This window comes from Gymnogyps californianus, chromosome 3, assembly GCF_018139145.2.
Source record: "Gymnogyps californianus isolate 813 chromosome 3, ASM1813914v2, whole genome shotgun sequence".
Taxonomy (NCBI): domain Eukaryota; kingdom Metazoa; phylum Chordata; class Aves; order Accipitriformes; family Cathartidae; genus Gymnogyps; species Gymnogyps californianus.
Window position 1 is genome coordinate 80,802,044 of NC_059473.1, and position 26,113 is coordinate 80,828,156.

Genomic DNA, 26,113 nt, shown 5'->3' on the forward strand with positions numbered 1-26,113 from the left:
TGTACTTTGAAAGAAAATATTCAATTCTCTCAGACCTTCTTTTTTTAAGAAAGTGCTGTTGCTTAACATCAGAACTGCAGTTATGATTATGAATCTGAAATTAACCCTGAAATCTTTCAAAAGGGCAAGATTTAATTTAATATTCCCTAATGGCTTACAGGCTAAATTGCTAAGGCTTGCAGATCTTGGCATTTTCACTGTGTGGGGATCTTAGCACATAACTCAGGAATTTCACGGGGAATCCATTAAGAAGTAAATGCTGCAATTCTCAGCGTTACACCACCTCCAGCCATTATATGGCTCTCACCTCTGGAATCAAAGACCTAACTGAAACATTCTGAGGAACAAAATCCTTCTAAATTTAAAAATGCTGCATTAGCACTTAACACTTTCAAGATTGTGTCCCTTGTCTTTTTTTGCCAAGACGTCTAACAAGAGTGCCAAAACAGAGTGAATCCTTTTCAAGATGCATCAATCCACCAAAACCTTTTGCAAATATCTGCAAACACTTACCAAAGGGTATAAATTTTTAGGTAAAATCAGTAGGAACAGGTTTACAATCAATAGCCAAGAGATAAGAAGATACATGTACTTAATGCCAACATTCTGAAATATCCTGAAAATGACATCTCAATAAACTTGCCAACACATTTTATCTGAGCATTTTACCTGGATCTGAAAACTCATTAAATGAGAAATGTTGGCAAGACTGACAGTCTTAAAAAGGCAGTTAACACAATTTTGAGATAGTTATTTTATCTAGAAAATTCTTCCATTCTGTGTTTTCAAATTCTTTTGTATAAATTAATTTCATGGGAACTTATCTGCATATATTGTATTAAAAATATGATTTAATTACTTCATTTACTAAGTTTTTATGTATGCTATATATTTTAAAATATCAGATGTCTGAAAACAGTAAACAGTATTAGCTCCCAGACAGTACTATTGTTTTGGTAACTGAGCACCGAATAAGAGAAATATTACATCTCTTTTTTTTTTTTTTTTCCCCAAATTTAATTCACTGAAAATAGTCATGTATTTTAAAAAAGATTAGTTCAAGGGTATGTAAAAGTTCATGACCGGGATCCTTATTCTTCTTTGGGTTCTAGCTGAGAAATACAAGGAAGAGTTTCCCCACATATTGCAAAAACATGTTAAAAAATTTTTTACAAAGGATTACTTTATTTTTGACCTTTTTTTTAACAGAAATTCTTTTCTTGTCGCATTTGAATTCCAATCTGTGTACAGTCTCCATTTTCTGTACAGTTAAACTTTGTGTTCTTTCACTGTTAGGATACAACTTTTGGAATAATAAGACATGAAAAAAAGAAGCAGCTCTAGAATACTTTTTCTGTGACAGATAAATGACATTTTCAGATATGATTTTAGAAAATATAATCTTATGTCTCGGTCTTGAATTCAATTGACAATTCAGATTGCTACGGAAAAACAGTGAAATGTTTATAGAACTTATAGGCTATATTTCAAAACTGTTGTCCATCCTGAAATTGAGCACTTTTAGTATATATTACAAGACTCTCCGCTTAATTCAAAGAAAATAACCCTTTGCCCCCGACTTACCTTCCACGCTGCAGGCACGTTACGAGAACATCAGTTATTATTGATTTTTCACCAACCCTGACAAAACCGTAAGTTGTCTTCTTAAATGTTACCAGAAAGTAAATGCTGCCTCCAAGTCATCTTAGATATAATCAAATAGTAGAAGAGTTGAAGGAAGGCATATAGTTCTCTAAACAACAGTGCAGTTAAGTGTGACTGTTTTGTTGAAGCAAATGACTATAAAATATTAGAAAAAAGAGCTGCATTTCTAAGTGGGGAGGTCAAGTGTACAAAAGAAAAATTTAACCAGAACTGTAGTTCTCAGCCTTTTAACACACAGCAATTTTGAAAAAGCTCATCTCCTTAAGAAGAGTAAAGAAGTAACTGATACCTCTTTCATTCTTTGCCACAGCTGACAGCTCATAAGTCATGTAGAACCAAGATGATAATTTTGCAAAATGTTACCACTATTTACAATCTATTTAGACAACTTGTGCATGGCTTTACTGCCTGAGAAAAAAATGTGTCTTTGCATGTATGTATTAATATGAAAGGTAGACAATATTTAAACTGTTTTCATTATATTGCTTTACAAGAATTTAGAAAGGTAATTAGAAATCATATTAGCAATTGTTAGACACAGAATTATGAGACTATCACCATAAACTTTGCTTTTAACAACCTAAAAAGAGCAACAGGAAGACAGGAATGGCATGCCTGCACCACTTAACATTCTGATTTAAGTGAATAATATTCAACATGGTTTAAATATAAAAATCTCCATTCGCTTGCTGTTTTATATTTTTTCCCCTCTTTGATGCAGTTAATATAAAGTTGATTGTCAACATTCAATAAAAAATGATAAGATTTACTCAGAAGTTCATTACTTCCAGTCTTGTGTGTCAGATATTATTTGAAGCCTTGTTTAATTTTCTTAAAGCAGTAACAGCAGTAATCCTGCATTGTCTTGTTGTGTTATGGGTCAATGTTCTAGCATCTCATAGGATACATCAATCAAACTGTTTTTCATCTTCTTGAAGTTAGCTGAGAATGAATGCACAGCCCTACCCTGACCCTCCCTCCTAATCAGTTCCTGCTTCCATATGCCACTCCTCCAGGGATTTTGAATGTTATATGGAAAACTTGTCAATCTTAAACCCCCTAGACAGAAACACGAATCCTAGCAAAATGTTGACTTAGGATCACAGAGATGAACAATTAATGGAATGAAAATAACCTCAGAAAAAGAGAAATCATATTTCTTTGTAGCTGAAGCATTACCATTTCAAAAGAAGTTAAAATGTACTTGTAATGATCGGATTTTTAGGTTGTTTAGTTATATACCTAGTCTTAGACATGATTGTTGATTGAAGGATGTACACATATGTATGTATATACATACATATCTATACATACATAATATGGTTACATTAAAAATATTTTGCCACAGACTTTTCTGATTTAGTACTTTTTCAATCCATAGCAAGTATAATGCACAAGTACACTGCAGACTAAGTTCACGTCAATTAGCTGAACATATCAGCAATATACTCTCAATTTCAGATTTAGCAATTATTGTTTTTTGGTAGAAGTAAAATGAGCAGCCTTTTTAGGAAGTTATTTTCAGGCCAAAATGTATGGGAGATTTCATCGCCTACTCAAATAAAGACAATAATATCAAGCAAAATGAAAAATTTAATTCCATAAATTAAACTCTGCTTCCATCATATTATCTACAAAGTCAAGACCAGCAGAGTTGTTCCAGACAGCTTGGTGAAGCATGAGGTGCTTCACCCTGTAACTGAATTGAATGCTGATTGTTTCAAGGACTTTTTAAGCTATTTTATGGAGAGGATCAACAAGAGTCTGATGGGGCTGACCCTTCCTGTAACAAAACAACACTGAAATAATCTTCCACAGGCTGAAGTGCTCACTGAGTTTTAGAGTTATGTGATGAACTTAGATGACATACAGGACCTCATTGCAGGCCACTTTAGCATATATTGCTAATGTCTCCCAGTGGGACAATAAGATTCCAGCTTGCCTTAAATAAATTATCAATTGGTGTCCAAAAAACCAATTCAGCCGCTCTCAAATTCTAAAATTTATTTCCTGACAAAACAAAATGCACTCTGGTGGATGACAGAGACTTCTGGTAAAGCAACCCTGAGTCCCTTTAAAGACTTCCGAAACTATTTAACCTGGTTTCCAGTCTAAGCGCATCCTGACAACTACACTAGTTCCTGTGGCTGATGGGAAACTCCTATCAGTGCAGAAAGCTTTTTCAAAGGTGGCTTTGTTTAGCTCTGCCAGCAGCCTTTCTGGCCATCGCACTGACCATGATGTTTTTCTGACTCACCTGTGGACCTAGGCTGGGGCAGATGGGATTGCACTTGTGTGGTTCCACTCTTTCCTCTCAGAGAAATCCCAGAGGATGGCATAGGGCAATTGCTCATCAGCCCCGAGGGCTCTCTCTCATGCAGGATTCCACAAGGTTTCATCCTGTCATCTCTCCTTTCAACATGTATATGAGGCCACTGAGGAGATAATGAAATAATTTGGGCTGTGGTGTCATCAGCATGCAGATGATACACAGTCCTACTCTCTTGTCAGACCAGGATGGTGCAGTCATTTTGTGCTTCCAGTACCTGGCTGAAATAGAAGTATGATGGCAGCTTAATCCCAGGGAGATAGGTGCTATGTTGGACAAGTGAAGGGAAGCATTCAGAAGATATTATCTACCCTTATTATTCAGTTCCACCTCTTGTGAAAGAGGCTTACAGTCTCAGATTTCTCCAGGTTTCTAAGTTTGGTTCTGGGTTTTCAAATTGGATCAGTAGTGATAAGTACTAGTTGTCACCTGTGTTTCAGTCAGTGGCAATAATTTCTACTGGTGTGAAGCTTGTCACACCAGTCCAGGTCTTCTTCCAGAACACATTACTGCAGTCCAGTGTCCCTGGACAATGGCTACAAATGACTGCCAGGTGTTTAATAAGTGCTGATAGCAATTCATAGTACTTCAGCCACGTAGCTGCCGCTGAGCAAATAAATAACAGAATATATGGTACTGCCTATCTGATTCAGAATGATATCCAAAAATCATTTTTGATCCTAGATCTAAATTCATTCTCTGTTCGCCCAAGGAAGGTCAGGTTTGTTGATCTTCAGGCATGGTGAAAGGAAGTGATGATGATATGTAATTAATCCTTTGGAATATGAATCTGTCTGGATTAAAATACTGTATATAACACAATACTGTTTAATTCAAAAATAAATAGTCCATCTTACAGAGACATTTTAGAAAATAAATACAACCTTTCTTACCTGAGTTCAGCTGTATCTAAACAGCTTTTTTTAAAGTTTGCTGAGCTGGTCTGCTGTATATTATTCACTGTAAAAATTTATACTAGTTTTATAGTTCAGTGTTATAGTATAAAATTAATATAAAATTTGGCATGGCCTCAAATCATATTGAACAGAGAGAGACTATTAGTATTAATTTAATGCCAGTGATTTCTGCTGTTTTGGAAACACTAACTATTATAGTCATATTGCACTACATAATATCAAAATGGTTAGCATCCGTTTCTCTATAATTATATGGTTTCATCTGGCAGTCTAGGATATTTTCTCAATCTAAAAGGCAGCTGGAAGTGCTTGTTGTTACTTTGCTGGCTTATACAAAAGTCAAAGTAATCTAAATCAGATGAACTAAACTGTTTGCTACTACACTTAGCTATAGTATAGCTGATTAATTCAAAGTGCAAAGATTAATATTTATATATTAAAGTATTTGTATACATGACATGTTAAAGTAATATTTAGGGGAAGACAATGAAAAATTATTGGAAAGACATGAATGTTCCATAATCTGACATTTTTTTCCTTGAGAATGAAGAAAATATTTTTTTTCGGAGGAGCCAATAATTATAAAATGTGAAGGTTTCTTCTTTCTACAGATGAGTGAAAGTGAACTATACTTGCTATAAAATAAACATAGGGGTTTCAAAAACTTTTTATACAACTTTAAATTCTTGTCAAAAAAAAGTATTCCATAACTCAGCCTGTAATTTAATCCATGATCTTTGACTGAATATCTGTGGAGTGATAATGAACCTTCTGAAATCATATTCCTACATTTGTACTTGTGCATTGGTCAGCTTTACATACATTTTAATCTTTCTGTTCTTTGTTTCTTGAATGATACAAATTAAGATATTAAAAATACCTCAGAAGCAAGGTCCATTACCAAATAGAGATTGGTTGAGCTGCAATCAAAAATCAAAATAGAAATCTTGTTTTTAATGTTTTATTGTTCACAAATGATTTTTAAAATGCCACAGTCAATTAAATTGCTTTTTTCCACTTTTTCTGTTTTTGTCTTTTCATATCTTTATTTCTGTGAAAAGTGGGGGGGGTTCTGAGTTTGATTTTGTTGGGGGGGTGGGTGTCTTGTTTTGTTGTTTTTTGTAACAGTTCCTTCCATTAGAAAATATCCTCTAATATATACTTAAGTGGTTTCCAAGAGGACATTTAATTATAATAATACCTCAACTTCAAGCAACCTGTACACTTACACACACACAAATTAGCCATACAAGTCTATACATTCACGTACAGTGCTCAAGGGAGTACAGAATGATAGAAGTTCCCGATTTTCCAACTGCATATCTGCAGAATGCAATGTGCTAAAGTTGGAAAAACATTTCCTTTTATGAGCTGTCACAGCTGCTGCTGCTTTTCCCAGCCAACATTAAAAATTCTGAGGTTACTCCATTACAAAATGTGACATGACAATACAGACTACATCACTGACTGTACGCTGTATAAAAGTTACTTGGGATATAAATCCCAAAGCTTTTACTTTGATTTACCAAGAATGCCCACATTCTTTTGTTTATTGTAGCCTGAGGAACAGGCTTTTCAACTTTAAAATCTTTTGAACTTGCCTCCCCCTGGAAAGGAAAAAAGAAATCACTAGACTGGGATTTATTTTGGGGTTGTTCCAAAACTATTACAAATTACTGTCCCAAATATCAAAGGCTTTTGATATTAAACTATTAGGAATAGTCTCTGAACTCCAGTAACACTGACATAACTGCATTTTTTGAGAAAGTAATGAAAAAGACTTTAATGAAAACTAATTTAGTAAAATGTGGAAAAAAACCCAAACCATAAAATATTCTGGTAAAGTAAGAAGGGATCCTAAAAATCTTTTCATATTTCATATGAAATTATTGTGGTAAATTTTCTTTTGCACTGTTGGTAAGACAACAATTAAAACAAAGATGGAAATACTGACTTCCTACATATCCTGCTGATAAAGAAGCATCCACAATATTTCAGTACTGATTAACTTCTTCCTGTAAGACCATCCCATATAGGACAAGTCACATGTATGCACTTTGCTCACCTCAGTTCTAAAAAGAAGCATTTTAAGACATAATGAATTAAATTTATCGTGGTGCAAACAGATTGTAGAAGGACATTGGCAAATAAACTCGCGTTAGTGGTTACACTAACTTCATGTAAACAAATCAAGAATAGTTAAACCATATTTGAGAGAAGCACAATCAGGACGTGGTGTCAACTGCACATGGTTACAGCACAACAGCTTTTTCAGCCCAGCAGCCCTTGGCCCCTCCTTGCCTCTTGGGAAGGGTGTGGGTCCACTACATTAATAAAACCAGGTTTCAAGATAACTTCTCAAGCCAACACCACCTTCTCCAAAGAAACGATGACCAGGATAGGTGCAAGGACAACCATTTGCAAGGGTGACAACAAGCAATGTTCTATATATTCTTGACACTGCCTTCAGCAATACTGTGACTTTCATCCGCAAGTTTTCAGCAGTGCACACGTAGTTTCTACCACACAGCTGACACTTATGGTACTATCTAATCACTGTGTGAAGGTGGTATCAAAATGGAAATAATCTCAGAGAAGACTTTTTTTTTAAAAAAAAAACACAAACAAAAACAAAAAATGAAGGAAAGGTCAATAAATTCTCAAACTGAGAATCATCAATATATTATGCTAAATATTAATGGTCTTCAAGGTCAATGTTTTCCCTGGCCTTTATGATAATAATATGAGCTATACAAAACTAAATGTATGAAACTGACATAAACCCATGACACATTGAAGCACTTCAATAATAAAAAAAAGGACTTAGTAATTGTTTTAAATGGCTTCTGTTTCTAACATTGCTTATTCACTGCCCTCTGAGTGCCTGTTAAAATCAGGGAGCAGGTCATTCACCAGCAAAAGCAATTATAAAATGCAAATGACTGAGCATTTATTGTCAAGATTGCCTAGATAAAAAAGGTCTGCTTAATAACATGTTTCCAAGCAGATGACATAATTAGATGTTTGTATCATAAACAATAGGAAAGAATATAAGCCTTTATCATTTTTTAGAAAGGCTGCAATTAAAAAATAGGTAAGCATTGTGACATAAATTCTATTAAAAAGTAACAATTAAATTTCCCTCTGAGAAATTAGAAGGCACCATCTTGTGGTTACTCTGCAGGAATGCAGTCAAGACAGCCTCTGGCCTGCCATCTCCTCCTACCCCTTCCCACTGTGTCAACTGGAATGTAAAAATTCTGCCATAGACAAGGACAATGCTTTGTCATTCCCAATACTTCCTCTGAAATAAATGAGTGAGACTATGTATTAGGTAGGACTAGAGGGGTTATTTAGCTCAAAATACACCCCAGGTTATCACATTACTCAAATGCGTGCTTGAGGTAAACAGCAGATTCAGAATTATTGGCAGTTGTAGCAAAACCACACTTAATTTCTAGTAAGTTTAAGATCAAATACTACCATAACCTAAAGTCTCTGCAGCTTAGTAAAGCTGCATGAATTTTTGAGCCAGCTAGGATCAGAAACTTCTATTCCTGTTATCCTTACATTATCAAAACCAAAACATGCTTTGTGCATTTTGCAGAAAGTGTTTGAAATTTTTGTACACAATTTATTTTGGGCAAAAGTCAACCAGATAAGTTTGTTCCATCTTCAAAGACATAGTTAGTCTCATATACAGGTCGCAGTTCAGCATTCAGAATTTCTTGTTCAATAGAATCTGCAGTCGTAAGTAAAACACTGTTTTGTATGTAACACACATGTATATTCACAGCTACTGATGTCTGCTTTGGGTCCAGTCCTGCTAACTGCTCGATCATTGTACCTTGTGAGATAAATTATCCAGACTGATCTTTCTCAACTCAATTGTGTAGCTGAGCGGTGAATTATTTACCATGGAAAGTTCAATTGTTTTTGTCTTCCTTGGGAAATGTATGTAAAATATAAACCATATAAATTATAAATAAATAACTATTTCAGAGAGGCTAATTTAACTGATGTTTAGGTTATGATTTGATCATAACCAGAAATGAAATCATAACCTCCAGAAATACTTTGTTGGTGTTATTGTTTCTGTATGCATTAAGATTTAATCTAGTATTTTGTATTACAGGAAGTCTATGACCAGATCTCCTCTAGTGAAACAAACAGTTAAGGTACACTGACATGTGTCTCATTTCACATTATTTGAAGTACTTAACAGTTTAAAATTAATAAAATGTACATCTGCTAATTTTTCACAAGCAGACCTAGTTCTGACCTGCTGATGGCTCAATGAGTTTTGAATGGCTATAAATGATAGCAGAATTGAATCCATATATTGTTCTTTTCACATCCATCAGATCTGGATCTTCTAGAAAATACTTAGTAAATTAGGACACTCATTTTTCAAACAAACTAGCCATAGTAAGTGTCAGTGACTGACAGTCTAACTGTGATAACATCCAAGCTTATCTTTGCTTTTGAAAGGTGTCAATAAAAGAAGAATTTCTCTGTGTCTGGAAAGTGTTGTGGTGGCATGAATTCATCTGTTTCCCAGAAAGACTATAGCTAGTGTCACATGTTTCCTTTGGATTTTTGAGCACATCAGGAGCATGGATGTTCTGACCCACTTTGGTTACAAGATGCAAAAGTTTTTTAGCAAATAAGACAATTTTGTCTGCTGCTTTTCTGAGCTCAATTCCTTTTAAGATTTCACTCCTCCAGCTAGGTTCACACCAGCCAATGTCTCTGTTTACGTGTGCACTCCAGGAGCGAGGTGACATCAAAAATGCTAAAAAAGCATATCTAGATTTTACACTTTAAATCTGCATTGCCTCCTCACTGGAAGTGCAACTGCATGTTTTGTATACATTAAAAAGCAGACACACATGTTAATATGACTATTTGTATACCAGGATACTCCATATATTTTGTAGCCGAAGTTATCTGATTTCTTTTGTTTCCTTGGTTGTTAACGTGACCTTTGATCTTCCCTGTTTCTAAAAGTTGACAAGCATTATGCAAATGCCAGAATGATACTCTGATTCTAAAGGGATGAAACTATAAATGTTACCAAAAATAGGTGCCTCCTCTCTCCCCGTGGGATAGCCAAGGCAGCATTACTTGCATGGTTTACACATCCCAGCAAGGAGATGTAGAGACTGGAGACAGAAGATGGTACTGCTTATCTCCCCTTTGGCTGCTGCTACTCGGTCTCCTAGGCAAAGGGGATCTGCTACATTTGGAGAGGATTGAAGAAATAACTGAAGGTCTGTGGGTGCTGGGAGAAGAGTGGGTGAGGGGATGCTGGGATAGGCCATGTGTAGGGATGCTGACATCATTTTCCTGTTAATTTCATTCCATAAGTAAAGTTCTACTGAAATTTTACTGGTCTCCTGATATCAGGGTAATTGGGTGTAGTGGAGAGTGGAGGGGAGGGAAGGTAAGAGAGTGGCAGCAAGGAGGAAAGAGAGGAGAGAGACCTGACACTTTCAGCTGCTTCAGACTCACTCTTAACTTTTTAAAGTATCTCAATACTTGATGATGAGACCGTTCTGGTACAAGTATTGTTAAAAGGTCAGATACCTCCAGTCATTGCTATCTCTATCCATGATTAACAAACAAAAATAAAAAGAAGCAAATAAAAAAAAACAAACCAAAAAAATGCCCCACAAAACCATAGGGCTTAGAGAAACAAGTTCTTAATTAAGAAGCTTCTTTTTGCTTCCTCACACAACTTCCAACATGCTGTTATTATCACAGAAGATATGTATTCACACCCTGCAAAATACTGAACTCATGTTACAAGATTATTATCAAAACAGTCCTATTTTTCTAAGTGAGTGCTTGTTAAAAATCCAGAAAACCTAAACCAAATTATACTGATGTCCATATGAAATCCATATCCACCTTAGAAATGGATAAAAATTATTGAGACTTACATGGGTTACTTAAGTAACTGGTATCTTTTTCCTCACAATTTCATTTTAGAAATGTAACATTCCAATACTATGTTAACAGAAAGGAATCAACCTGTAGTATCATAAAGAAGAGGATCTAAATGGTCCTTTAACAATTTAATAAGATGTACTCATGTTCAAACTGTGTTTAGGACCTTGTAACCTCACACTGCCTTTATATGTATTAGAAAAAAACTTCTTTAACAATATATTTATAACAGGACACTTGCATACCAAAAGGTTGCCTCAAAAGAAGTGAAAACAAATTGTAAATTTTCTGAGTAATAATTCAAGTTACAAAAACTCACCAGTAGCATCTGGAAAAATACTAATATAAATATAGCTGTTGGATTTAGTACTGATTTTATTAAATTAAATTTCTAAATAGAAATATAGAGATTGCCATAGCTCACAAGCTCCTCAAAAGGAGAAGAAGAAAAAAAGAAAAAGACCTAGTAAAATCCAACAGTTTCTCTCAATTTTTAAAATTCAGAATTTGTTATAGCAACAGAATACACTGTTTGAGTTTAGGTTTAAACATAGGCACATATATGTATAGAAAGATTTATTTATTTATTATGCAAAAATGATAATTCCAACTGAGAATTTCACAAGATATTACTAGTGTTGGCACAATTACAGTATTGTGCTTGTATAAATTGAAAGTACAGAACAAATTAACACTAGAATTTTCAAAACTGAGTCAGTTTGAAATTACAGGACATCATGTCAGTAGTAAACCCACCAAAAAAAATCATGCTGATGTAATCTTTTCCAGATGCTACCAGAACAACTTTGCAAAGTATAAACTTCTGTAAAGAACATTTCTATAGAGACATTTTTAGATTTTGACTTTGAGCTACAGACAGTTTGTCTTTTGAAAATCAGAATTATCTGTAGAAGATTAATTTGTTTCCCATTACAGTTTCGGATTTCTTCTTCATCCATAAAATTAACTGCAGTGAACTTCCAGGAGTAAAAAGCTGTCTTTTTTCAGGCTTGAATAAGAGGAGAAATAGTCACTTGTCCTGAAATCTGGCTACAATTAAACACATTGAAGACAAATTAAAAGCTGTAAATGTAAAACTTTGGGTGCTTTGCTGTGATCCTTTGTTATACAAGTACTGTACTATACAATAAACAATCAGTACGCATCACCTACATTTTGCTACCAAATGCTTAAAGTATTATTTAAATAGACCTTGTATATAAAATAAAATAAGAACAGACAATATTTACCTTTTCCAACTGGGCATTTTTTTTTGATTTATACAAAAACTCCCCCACTGCCACAAAGACAGAAAGCACCAATCCTGCTGCCAGGACGATGAAGATTCCTCCAATATTTTGAACTCCCAAGGCACTGGCCTCTTTACTTTCCTCCTCTGGGCAGCCATTGCCTCTCCACCATTTCTCTTTCATCATGTGGAGTTTGCCCTCCTCTTGCAGCTGAAGAATTGCTATAGTGATCTTATCTCTATATGGAGAACCTAAAGAGACCACAGGGAACATATATTACATGGGGTATATTTTAAGGAAAGCTAGTTATTCCTGATAAGAATAAAATGTAATATAATGTCACAGGAAAAACTATATCCTCTACAACCATAACATTTATCAAAAAGCCATTTACATCTCACCACGGTCACAATGGTCACATAAATACAAACCCACATGCGCACACACATATAAATAAATGTGCACAAAACTCGATCCAGCTGGTGATGCCTGTAAGCCAGGTAACTTGATACAACAAGTCCTATCACAGTCCCATCATCTCAAACATCTTCATGCTCAACTATTATATCCAGCCAAATAGTATCCATCGTTCGATTTCCGTCAGGTTTTTAATTATGCCGCAGTAGATTTAGTCTAATATACATAATTCTACAGGCTGTTGCTTCCTAGGTCTGATATGTAACGAATGCTTTATACTATTACTATGTTAAAAGAAGAAACAACCATTTATGCTTCAGGACCAATCCACAAAAGTCTCTATTTGATAAATTGTCAGGCACTTAAGATACCTTCCAAGCATGCACTTACTTATTAACAGTACCAGGTAGCAATGCATTCAGAAAGATAAGGCTAAGTGTGTTTGGATAACAGGGTGTAAATTTTCATATTTTAATGTATTTCTTTCTCATAATTCAGTATTTTAAAATAACGTGATAATTTTGTAGCTTTTGAACATTTCAATATTTCAAGGGGCAGTTCAAAGGGTAGTGTCATATCTTGGTATGTCATCTGCTCTCTTTTTCTTTATATAGTGCATAAGGACTTTTCAATGAGTATTTTAAAATCTACATTAATTAATGAATAATGCCAATGGAGAAAGCTTTTCTTTTCTGAATGTTAGAGAGTAAATCACATCAATTAGAAGTACTTTCTATGTTAAGATTTGTGTAATGTTTAAGGCGAGAACAAAGCCATCATTTTTCTTCTCGTCCTTCGAAAACACGAACAAAAGTCTCTTCATTAAAGTGGTTAAGAAATCCCAGGGAAAAAAAAAAGAGTAGATGAAAAGACATGGCATCCCCTCTTTCATGTGATATGAATGCAATTCTACAAAGAATCCCTTCTCTTTTTCTTTCTGTCATAATAATGTTACTTACTAGCTATAATTTTTACAGTGTTTCCTTTGGCTGAGTAATAAAATGCATTTTCATTAACTTGATACCTTTAAAAAAAAATCCTCATCATCCTTTAGAGAGATGCTGCCCATTTGACTATTTCATGTACTGTGATCAACTGTGAAGGAGCTGAAGGAATGCATGGATAGGATATTTTATACTCTTTACACTCTTGGAAAACATATATTTTCTTTTGGAAGTTCTTTCAATTTATTCTTTATTTCTTCACTTTCTTCTTGCCTATTTAGAGCTTATCATGAGAATAAAGCTAATAGCAAAGGGTTGCTGTGCCAGCATGGAAGTAAAACATAGAAAGGACTATTAATTACAAAACACTCTGGGCTTTTCCTTTATTCCTGAATAAAAGGTGGAAAAAGCTGACCTCAAAGTATTTAAGTTGCAAGAACTTGTGCTTTTATCATCTATGCTTAGAAAAAAATGATGTTCTGTCATAGGAGCTAAACTATGTTTACACAGGACTATACGGGAAGCAGAAAGAAAGGAAGACAAACATTTTTCTACTCTCTTGTGCATGCAGGTGTCTAAGTAAGTCACACAGTTTCAGACCATCCTGATTATGCTGAAACTCTGCAAAATCCTATACTTGACACATTTCTTCAGTCAGATGGAAGAAGGAAAGTGATTACTCCACAAGAGCCTGGGAAGTGTAAGTGCACCCTACAATTTTGGGGGGATATTTTCAGCATTACACTGCCTATAAATATTTAACAACAACAACTTAAGTAACATTAGATTCTGAGAAATAATCTTGGACCCAGTTTAAGCTATCTTCTGATCTGACAGGCTGCTTTCTAATTAGACTGATCTGCATTTTATTTCCACACTTTCTGTTGGTCTAAATATAGGCAGTATCAACTATTCTTCACATATTATTTATATATTCTAGGGACCAGATTTGTACACATACAGATCTAGTCCATTTGAAGCACTTAAAAAATGAATTAACTGAGGAATTCATAGACAGAAACCATAAAGCATGGACTAATCCCATCTACAATTAGTTAAGTTTATGAGGATTGCATTAGAAGCATGCAGTTAATAGTGATTCAGTTCAACAGTATTTGTATCACTTACTGTTGGTGATTTGCAAAATTTTGCACAAATAGTTGTGGAATGGACAGATTACAGACCTTTGGTGTTTTTGCTGCAATATTTGTATTTGTTACACCTTATTATCTTGTTTTAAAAGTGGTAATCTCACAAGTAAGGATCAATGTGGGGTGATCAGCATTGCATACTGCTGCTGTTAAATTAAGCATGTAAAATTTTATACCCATGAAAAAGATGGCATTCAATGCTGTAGTTTTATTCTATTTCTGAACGACTTACAATGTTCTAAATTCATTGATTTGCATTTTGCAACAAATAATGAGTACACCTAATAATCTGATATTTGGAAAAAAGTCATTTTTAATGCTCTTTATACGGATTCAAGTAGCTATTAAGAGAACAAAACAAGCATAGCAACAGTATTATTTCCTAAAGTTTTATTTGCTCCTAATTTTTTTTTTCTGATACAAGCTGGATTGCAAGTCCCAGCAACAGAAAATGCACCCAGAAGCACCTGAAGTGGCTTTTTTTTTTTTTTTTTTTGAGATAAAGACAGTTTAATAGGACAGAAAGGAATGAAAAACAATGATAATGATAATAATAATAATATGACAATAGCAATACTAAAAGAATTAAACTATACAAAGCAAGTGGTGCACAATGCAATTGCTCACGACACGTTGACCGATACCCAGTTAGTTCCCGAGCCGCGATCTGCGCCGCTCGGCCAACTCCCCCCTGTTTATATACTGGGCATGACGTTCCATGGTATGGAATACCCCTTTGGCTAGTTCAAGTCAGCTGCCCCGGCTCTGCTGCCTCCCAGCTTCTTGCACACCTGCTTACTGGCAGAGCACGGGAAACTGGAAAGTCCTTGGCTTAAGATAAGTGCTACTTAGCAACAACTAAAACATCAGAGTGTTATCAACATCATTCTCACACTAAATCCAAAACACAGCACTGTAGCAGCTACTAAGAAGAAAATTAACTCTGTCCCAGCCGAAACCAGGACAATATCATGGTCTGATCTGTGGATGATAAAGTTAGCATACAAAAAGAAGAGAAAATAAATAGAGAATATGGACAAAGCATCCAGATTACACTCTGGATGCTAAAACTGTTTTCCTTGCAGAAATGAAAAATTTCAGCAAGTAAATGTAAAAGATTTTTGACACTTACTGGTAATTTTCCCTATCACTCCTATCACATGACTCAAAGATGAATCAAGCCCTGTTGTGGGTGTTGCAAGAAGGCCGTGTCCTGGTTTTTACATTTTTTAAAATCAGAAGTATTTCATTTAAGAGAATTTACTGTTCAAGAGAAAAAATTAAAATGAAATCAGAAACTTTAAGAGTCCCAGACAATGTATATGAATGTATTTGCAAAATAAATACAATATGAATAAGAGTAAAGTAATAAAGCAGAAGGCAGGGGGAGGGGGAAGAGAGAATAAAATTTTGCCATGTGAAGAAATGTGAACTTCACATTTCAACCTTCAATAAAAAGACAAGCAGTTGAAAAAGATCTTACCAGTCTGTGCATGGGAGGATGACTGGGAGGGGACAGACACAGTGATATTTAAAACTCCATCCCAAAATCAGGGAAAAAGATGAGTAAGTAATCTTCCACTGAGTGCAGAGAAAGGGAGAAGTCCAGTGCAGAAATATCTGACTTCCTCTTCCCTCTCTTTTCCTCGTTCCTACTGTTTTCATTTCCCTATCAACTGATGAGCTATTCCCATGACAAACTGGGACTAGAGGGCCTACAGAACATAATCTATACATTATTTGCTGATCCTATTCTAGCCACTGTTTACAGGAATGAGAATTTCTGCCAGAAGAATTTTAAGACCGCCAGTTATAGATTATAGAGACCTTAGTGCCTTCCTGTGGTCAACAAACTCAATAAGGGAAGCAATAATTTCTATTTGCAGCTACCTGTTTATGAAAATTTAAAATAAAAAAGAAAATTTGCATAAAATTATATTGTCTGAAGCATCTGTACAAAACTAAGACAACAAGGTCTCAGAAATACTGTAGAAGTTATACATAGATAAGTTTTCTGTCCCAAAGTCTCAGTATAAAAAGATTTATACACATAATGATATGTTTAATCATAAATTATGAACATGTAAGCTTTTTATATTGAGACTTCACTGCAGACAGATTAGTATGTTGAAATCCTGCTGATCTGGCTGGTCTTGAAAATGCTTCCTACTACATTATAATTCAGTAAAATCACCTGCCTGGTTACTCTTAGTCTGTTTTATTCATCCCATCAAATACAAAAGGAGTTGGAGCATATTTGGTCCTGTAGAACTGAATATGATCCTAAGTAAATAAAAAGAAATAGCAGCATTCTGCTAATTCCTTCATTAAGAAAATGTTGAACCAGGAACTTTTTTGTTTCATCATTCCAGGTGCATTTTACCAAAAGAAATCACTACGAATTGTCTGGTATTTTGAAAGTTGTGCCCATGGGACATAGCTACATGTTACTTTTGATTTGCTAGACAGAAAAATCCATTCTGAACACTCCTACGCCACTAATAGCATCTTTTGTTCCTGTTATGTTTTTTCTTTTGTTATTAAAAACTCCAAGACTATTCTACTTGTCTCGCAACATTATTTCATACTCTGTGTACTTGGTCTAAGCAAAAGAGAAAGGTACTTAGGAATACCCCATCATATTCAGAACCTAGGTACAAAATTTATATCATCAAGAACTTCTGAAGTTATTGAAGTACTGAAGTATTTAGTGGAAGGAGAAAGCCACATGTAACAGGAAAGATATTCCTGTAATATCTAGGTGTTGAAGCATACTATAGAAGTATGAAGCACACATATGTGTGTGAATAGTTGTGAATAGTTTACATCATTGAACAAAGCAATCAGTTCAAGTTCTAGTTTTAGCAGTTGAAAGGAGTTGAAAGGAAGAAACACCAAACTCAGCATGTGGGTGTTTTGGGTTTGGTTTTTTTGGTTTTGAGGTGGTTTTTTTTTCAGCATGAGCCCATTCTCATTGTGATTACACCAGATTGATCTATCTATCCTGAAGCTAGCTCAGGTACATATACATGAGCTGCAGTCACAGTCTCACTCCAGTGTAAGCATATCTGAAATTTCTATAAGAATACTGGCTAACACCATTTATACTCCTGGGGACGGGTGGAATCATTTAAGTCTTGGCATATCGACATTTCTCTGTACTTATCCCATAGCTTAACCCTGTCAAGAACCACAAACTAAATGTTCTGCCACCAAACTGATTGCATGCTTAGTTAAATCATATTTGAAAGTTTTGTTTGTTTGTTATATTGTTCTGTTATCTGTATCAGTTACTATGATGAAGTTTTCCTTTTGTTTTCACACGACAAAATTTAGTCCAGGCCTTTGGAACAGACATTCCTTCCTAGAGGATAACTGGTGATATAGTTCAGTTTCTCTTAAGTGTCATGCATGCTGGAGTCATAGGCAAGACAGAAACAAAATGGAAGGGATTTCATTTACATGTAATTGTGTAGTAGATGTTTAGACTATGAGGAACCACGGAAAAACTACTTCGTACAGCCTCATGCATCACAGGGCCTGAAACACCTTCCAGGACTTGGTAGCATAGTCAGCACTCAGTAAATAAAGACTGACAGCCACAGTTATAACATGCCATAGAAAAGGAATAGGCAGCTCAGGGGCACTGGGTATAGGAGAAGCACTTTAGCTTCACAGAAATGTTTTTCTTTTAAAAGTCACAGCCAGCTTTGCTCCCTAACTCCGTTAACCTTCTCTAATTGGGATGGGAGGGAAGCGACAGAAAGAAGGGTCAACATAGCTTGGTTTGTTCTTCCTATCTGTGGATTCAAAAGTCTCCAAGGAACACATGAAGAAAGAAGAGAGATTCTGTCAGCTCCCAGTCCCTGGTCCTTTCAAAATCAGCTCATTTTCACATAAGAAAAGATCACTGAAGACTCTTTCCAGGTCATGGAGTAATGTCATTGCTGTAGCTGGGGATTTGATGAATTAAAATTCTGTGGCAATCATGGGAAGCAAGCAACACCCCACAGTGAAGAGAAGAGCAATAACTCAAAAGAAAAGGCAACAGTTCCTGCAAACTTGAGACAAGAGCAGATCTTCCTTTATCCCAAAATCTGGATCTCAGTTTAACTCCAAGCAAATAAGCAAGGCTCATAAATTTAAAAAAAAAAAAAAAAAAAAAAAGCCACTATGAAAAGGTGTTCTCAGTAGCAAAATTAGCCACTTCCATAAGAAGCAGCAATTGGCCAGGTATTTTTAAGAGTATAGAACAAATCTGAGATCATTGCATTACACCAGGAGATGGATGTGGAATCCAAACGTAGCTTTGATAACAGGCTCTCTTTGTGATGTGAAGTGAAACATTTTTCCTGTTTCTTAGCTCTGTGCCTCACAGCAAATTTGTTGTTTTATATTTATGAAATGATCAGACATTACAGCATTCTCACCTGCAAGGTACATATGAATTAATAGCAAAGCATCCCACACACACAGAGTTTAAACACACTTCCCAAGTATACTGAAAACAACTGCTATATTAATAAACTTTGAATGGACATAAATCTTTTTAAAGTAGAAAGGTGTGAAAATCTTGGGTTTGCCACCCCAAGAGAAGAGTAACATTTATATACATTTCCTATTCATTTATGACTAATGAATTAAAATATGAGATAGATTTAAATATTAATAAAAAGTATACTTCTTGCTCCTCTACCAGCTCCTCTACTCCCTTATGGACTTTCAGCTCATGGACTCTTAGACTTCTGGGCATGAAAAAGCCTTTATCAAAGTTCTTTAAATACTCCACGTGTTGTGAAGAATATTGGGAATAAATAACAAAGTGGCAGGTCTAATATAAGAAATACTTGCAACTTTAATTTAGCTGTGTTGCATATGCACTAGATTTCCCATTCTTGTATTTCTGATTAAATACATAACTTTGAATTACTATTGTTTTCCAAAGGATGTATCAGGATAATATATTTATCAGGATGGGTTAACGTTTCTGATGAAAAATCAGTGTTTCCTGATTCTGATTGTGAACCCCGACACTTCATGCTACGTTAAGATTATCATATTGTAATATTAGACATATTGTAAACAGTAAATATTCATTAAGTTGCAGTTACTGCAATGGAAAATCCTCAGTAGATATTTACAGCAGTCTAAGCTACGCCATATCTAATTACAACTGCAAACATTCAAAACAAAACCCAAAACAAAGCTGTTCACTCTTCCTTTATATATATTTTTTTTCACCTTTGAGCTACTTGTATGGCTTGGAAAAGAAAAGTTGCTGGTAAGAGGCAGGAAACATTTTAAATCAGTATTTTATGCCAAATGTAATCAAAACCCTTTCACAAGTGGTGTGTTCTCTAATTGGTTTCACTTCTTCCCAGTCATAACCATTCCAAATTCACGCTAATTTCTGGTTGTTTCTTTATAGAACCATCATTAAAAAGTTCATGTAGGTTTATAAAGCTGAAATGGAACCAAGAGGGATCATGTAGCTGAGATTTATTTCATATTAAATTTGTCCTAATTTTCCAGCTACAAGTATGCAACCTAACTGATATCAAAATTAGGTGAACACATGGGAGATTTGGGACTACAATACCCATTCATGAATTCTTGTGTTCATAAGTACTTATGGGTTTAGGACTGGGAAGGGGACATCCTTGAATATATTAATTTGTAACTAGGTTAAAACATATCTATCCTCCACGGTGAGTAAGTTACAAAAAAATGCATGTATAATGGTTGCCTATAATAACTAATTTAAATAAGATATGATGATAACAGGTTTAATAGTTAATATACACCATTTTTCTCTATTTCTTTTTGTAGTAACAAGATAACCTGAACAGAATTAAGGCAGCCTTTTTTTTTTTCACTATTTTAAATACTCAGATCATTATTACATTATTGTATTAGCCATGCATATTCTATTCTAGTTTTCTTTTGTTTTGTTTTTTCTTTTTTTAACACAGTTTAGTTTTCTCAGCCCCCCTCAAACTATCATTGTAAACAGCTCTAAAGCATGTCTCTTAGGCAGATTAAATACTGAATTCGAACAAATGAAAGTTAGTAACTTTTTTCATAGACTCTTCATGCATTGTAACATCACAGACAGTTTGAAAAGATCATAATCATAATACACTATTATCTCTCTCCCCCTGTTGAACTGTGCAGCTGCAGAACAGGAAGCTGCCTTTGATGAAACTTGTACTGAGAAAATCAGTGATATTATTTTTAATACAGCTAAAAGTTTTTCATATTTATACAGAGCTTTTTTTTCAATTCTCCTTGCAAACCTGTATCACTCACATATGAATGGTTTGCAAATACAGCCCTCTTTGTGGGAAATATTTGTCTAACACTGCCCAGCAATAAATAGCTAAATTAAGGAAGTCTAACAAAATGTTACACGCAGTTCTGCTATACGTGAAGATTTCGGGCATGCAGACAAGAGTATGTTGAAAGACAAGAAAAGTGTAAGGTCATAACAAAAGTGTCCAGACCTGAAAACCCAGTTCATGCTTCTGCAGAACACCCCAACCCCCTGCCAATCTGTAAGGGAAATTCTGAAAACAATGAATGTCAGTGTTTTGCCATTAGCTGTTTCATCATAGGTGAGGTATGAAGTGGTCTTGGGTACATCTAACTGCAAAGCCATCTTAAATTTGGGCAAAATTCATTTAAGTTAGTAAAAAAAATAAATAAACTTAGACCTTTGGAGCTGTCAGAATTCCTACAAAGTCTCACATTGCATTTATAGGTGATGTTTCAGCTGCTACTGTTCTATTAAGTGATGTTCCACATATTTCTAAACCCTCTGATAAATAGGGGATGCTGTCTCTTTGAGGTTCTCCATGCAGATTTCTGTTCTCCAATTTGATTTACAAGGTTAAAGTGATTACAGAGGCAAGGCAGTCAGTTCTTGGTTGATCTTTGGGAAAAGAAGGCATCAGCTAACTGTGTGCATCATATATACAGTGAGAATAAGAAACTCAGCTATTTGAAGAGTGCTTAAAAACATTGGCTTTCGGTGTTTCACTCACTGTGCTGTTTGTCTATAAAGCACCATGAGAGATTCAAAGCCATGGTGCTAGTCTTTTCATTTATCCTAGCCAATTTAGAGAATTCTGTCGTCAACAGTGGGGCTGGATGAGATAGCAAGAATATAGATTTATGAAGAGCTTTCAGAATTTAAAATTTCTTTTCCATTACAAGGGAATCATTTGGATGCAGAAAATGAAACTAGGTAGGCTCAAACCAAAAGACAGCCAATAACTTCTGTTTATCCTTTTTGGATGCAAATTCAAGTCACCGTTCAAAGAGAAGGGTCTTGATTTTGTAGTTAAAAAGTCTGAAGTACTTCCATCACAAAACTGTTGCATTTCAGTACTATGAAGGCAGAACTTTGGAAGTGTCCTCCAAAGATGGTCTAGTCCACCCCACCTGCTCAAGCCACAGCATGTTACTCAGGACACTTTGTCCAGTTGGGTTCTGAATATCTCCAAGGATGAAGACTTCACAACATCTCTGGGCAACTTACTATAGTGTTTGATTACCTTTGCTGTAAAGAAGTTTTTTTGTGTGTGTGGTTTTTTCCTCTCACATTTAAATGGAATTTATTTTATTTCAGTTTGTGCCCTATACCTCTTGTCTAGTCGCTGGGTGCCAGGAAAAAAGTCTGACTCTCTCTTCGTTATTTTCCCTCATCAGGTACTTATACACATTGATCAGATAGGCCCTGAGTTGCCTCCTCTTCTTCAGGCTGAACAGTCCCAGCTCTGTCAGCCTCTCCTGTAACCTTCAGAAAGGCTGTGGTCAGTTTGCTTTCAGTTACACATGTCCCTCAGCAGAACCTTAAAGCATTGTAGTTAAACTACAGGACATTGGGTGGAGGGTGATATTTATTCAGTGAGCCTGGGTTGCTGGGAAATGAGATCCCACTTCTAACAGGCAGTGAAAAAGGAATACTTAGCCAGGAAATGCAAGACAGACAAAATAAATAGATGCTGCTGCAGCTTTTTCAGATCAAGAATGCCTAAAACCATGCAAATGCCATGTGCTGGGATGCAACACACTAGTTTGTTTCTGATTAGGGGTGACATACCAGGACAGAGACATTTTACATTTGTAGATGAGTCTTTGACTCATGCAATACATACTATAACATCAACATTGAAGTTTTAATAATGTCTTTGCTTCAGTTACATCTGTTCAGTAAATTCCTACTAGAAAGAGCTTCTCTAAGGCAGAGTCTGCTCGCAACAGCTACCGGACGTTAAGTGTTTTGGCAATTCTTTATTGATATAAAGCTCAATCTCTTAGCATGCCTCTCAGACAGTGCTTCAATATGCTCATACTTCTGAAGTAACTATAAAAAACAGTTCTTTCATCAAATATGTTAGCTACACATTCTTACATTTCAGCAACAATAAATTAACTGCTCAAGCAGTTGAAATTCTCAAATTAGTTTCAATACATGGTTTGACCTGCATAAAAATAAATAATTTGCACCTATTTTTTGTGCATTATGTTCAACTAATGAAGACAAATGTATTAATTTGTTTTAGTTACAGAAGAACTGAAGCTCAGCACTTTTATGCATAAGTGATGAATATTATAGTTCAAATTATATGAAGGATTACAGATTAAGTGCAGGCAAGCAGAAGAAAAAGGCCTCCTGTATTCGTACATGGTTTTCTATTTATTGCTATAGAGACAGATCTGTTTATATGTCTCATCTCCAAGGACTGGTAAAAAATGCTCATATTATGTAATTTGTATGGTCTGAAGGCACTAAGTAGCTTCAAGAGAACTAGGATGTCTTAACAATAAAACCAAATGAAAATTAGAATTTTTATTAATATTTTTATTTTTTGTAGATTTTGAAAACTTTAGGCAGGCGACAATGTTTCTACTTTTAAGATTGAAGTTCAGAGTGCAAAAATTGCAGTGTTCATTACACTTATTATTTGAAATTACCTAAGAATGTATAATATATACACCTAAACACTTATGCTCATTTTCTAAGTAGACTGAGTGCTGGACTGTAAGATGGAAATTTTTCTCCAGGAGCAGTACTTTACAACAGGTAATAGACAAGGATAGCTCAGATATCCTCAGTGCCTCACACAATATAAACAGAAAATAGCTGCAGAGTCTGAAATCTCAACAATGATTAAATTGGAAGCCAGTGTTGACTGTTGGGTTTAGTACTTTACAGAGGAAATCCAGGAATATATTTTCATCAATGCAAATTTTAAATTTCTGAACAGTTCAGTATTTTCAGACATGTAGAATTTGGTTTCAGTTACGTTAACCAAGTGTATTGTTAACAATTTTGGGGACTAAATTAATACATCATTTACCTGTTATTCCTTTCAGTTTTGGAACTGCCTGCTTTTTGAAAGGTTCCCACATCAATCATACCTGTGACTTTGTTGGTTTTACATAAATATATTTAAACATAGATGTATAAAAAGTATAGACCATCTGTTTACCAGTCAGTGTCAGACACAACTGAGTTACTGCAAGGGTAGAAGCAAAGCAAGATCTCACTAACTGTATCTGTGGAGCCTAGGATGTTCTTTTTCTTTTTCTTGTATTTCTTCAAATAAGGCAACACATGATTCTCATTTTAGAAAATTGTGCAATATTTAAGAGAAGTAATGGAAACATTTAAAAAAAACCCTATCTTGTTTCTCCTGGAATAAAATCTCTAAAATTATGTTCTGCATTGATCACTGACTGCCAAACGTTAAAATTAATTCAAAGGAATATTACGGTTGTGCTCAGTGCCAGTCATTGTGTTCAATGTCATTGTTTTCTAGCCTTGCCTGAGATTTAAGGAAAGTTTTTAAAACACGCCTCTTCAAAATATGTCACCTTTTCAGTTTGGTGGAGGTGTGAAAAGAGAATGATGTTAGGACACAGAAAGCAACCCTAGCTACAGTAAGTGCTTCAGAGAGTAAGGAATGTTGATAAACTCCAAACAGTTAATTTTCAAAGGATCTTGTGGATTTTTTTTTTTAAAAAAAGGTATTTAATACAAGCCAATGTTTTCATTTCTTGTGGCTCACTTGCTACCATAATGTTCTTTAATTCTGAGCCTAGATCTCCAGAGGAAAAGACAAAAAGAAGAAAAAATTGAAGAAACACCAATATGAAGGGGGATGAAAACTACTGCTCAAGTTCTGCAAATTTGAGATAGAATGCAAGACATGGGAAAAAAAAGTTTTTTAAAATACAGAAAACTCACTTTGACAGCTCCCCCCCGCCCTGCAACTATTCACTTCTGTTAGATTACAACTGGTTTATTTCTGCCACTGAGAGATGTGTTGCAGCTTTTTGCAACTATCACAAAACAGGAAAGGCTATCCGGATTGTCTTCAGACTCAGTCTAACAGGTAGCTGTGCAGAAATCCCATTTCCTCTTCCATGTCCCAGTTCATTGCTGTCACTGCTTCCTTCATACTATGACTAGTGCTTATCCAGCCTCATTAGCAGCTACGTAGTTAAACATGAAGTAAATGAATTTTATGAAAAAGGATGGACGGTATTCTGCCAGTTTAGGTCACTAAACCAGCTCATATAGTTGTCAGTTTTTGCAAAATGCAGCAGCCCTATACCAGTTTAAAATGACAGTGAAACTTCAGCCTTACTTTCTTATTCAGGTATGTTACAGATAGAAATGTTATGCCTGGGGTTTTTTTGTTTTGGGTTTTTTGGTTGTTTTTTTAAAATAAGTGATCTGGTTCCCATAATCAGATCAATAAATCTTTACTAGCCCTGTTGATTCTAAAAGAAATAAATTAAAAATAGAGGAACAGACTGAAAATATGTGTGTCTTTGTGCACCTGTGCAGAAACAGGAAAGAGCACCACATAGAATGGAAGCATTGAGCATGTTAAAGACTCTCCGTCAAACACTTCTTTAGGGAAAAAAGTCTGTCTTTTCCTGCAAATCTGTCCCGATAAAGCAGTTGGAAAGGCAAGAGAGAAATTCATCTTCTAACCAAGAAGACGAAAACTCTATCAGAACTGAACATTGGCAAGAATTGAAATAATGTGATTGGCCTGATGACACTCCCTACACTAAAACATATTGGGAATACTGAAGTAAGGTGTAGGCACTCAGCGATTAAAATAAAACATTCCAAGCCAAACCTTTCAGGGAGTCTGGTAATCTTCTCTAAGAATAAAAGCAAAAAAAAGAGAAAGAGAAAAAGGAAAAGGGAAAAGGGAAAAGGGAATAGGAAAAGGAAAAGGAAAAGGAAAAGGAAAAAGAAAAAAGAAAAAGAAAAAAAAAAAGAAAAAGAAAAAAAAAAAAAAAAAAAAAAAAAAAAAAAAAAAAAAAAAAAAAAAAAAAAAAAAAAAAAAAAAAAAAAAAAAAAAAAAAAAAAAAAAAAAAAAAAAAAAAAAAGAAAAAAGAAAAAAAAAAAAGAAAAAAGAAAAAGAAAAAGAAAAAGAAAAAGAAAAAGAAAAAGAAAAAG

General features: G+C 34.9%; 1 protein-coding gene across 1 annotated transcript in view; it reads right to left on the reverse strand.

Annotated features, from left to right (window-relative positions):
* The window catches only part of GRIK2 (glutamate ionotropic receptor kainate type subunit 2), a 429,675-nt gene that overhangs the window by 2,792 nt on the left and 400,770 nt on the right, over positions 1 to 26,113 (reverse strand). The window contains exon 15 of the mRNA XM_050895229.1: positions 12,114 to 12,364. Within this exon, the coding sequence (XP_050751186.1) occupies positions 12,114 to 12,364 (251 nt within the window). The remainder of the gene's footprint in view (positions 1 to 12,113; positions 12,365 to 26,113) is intronic.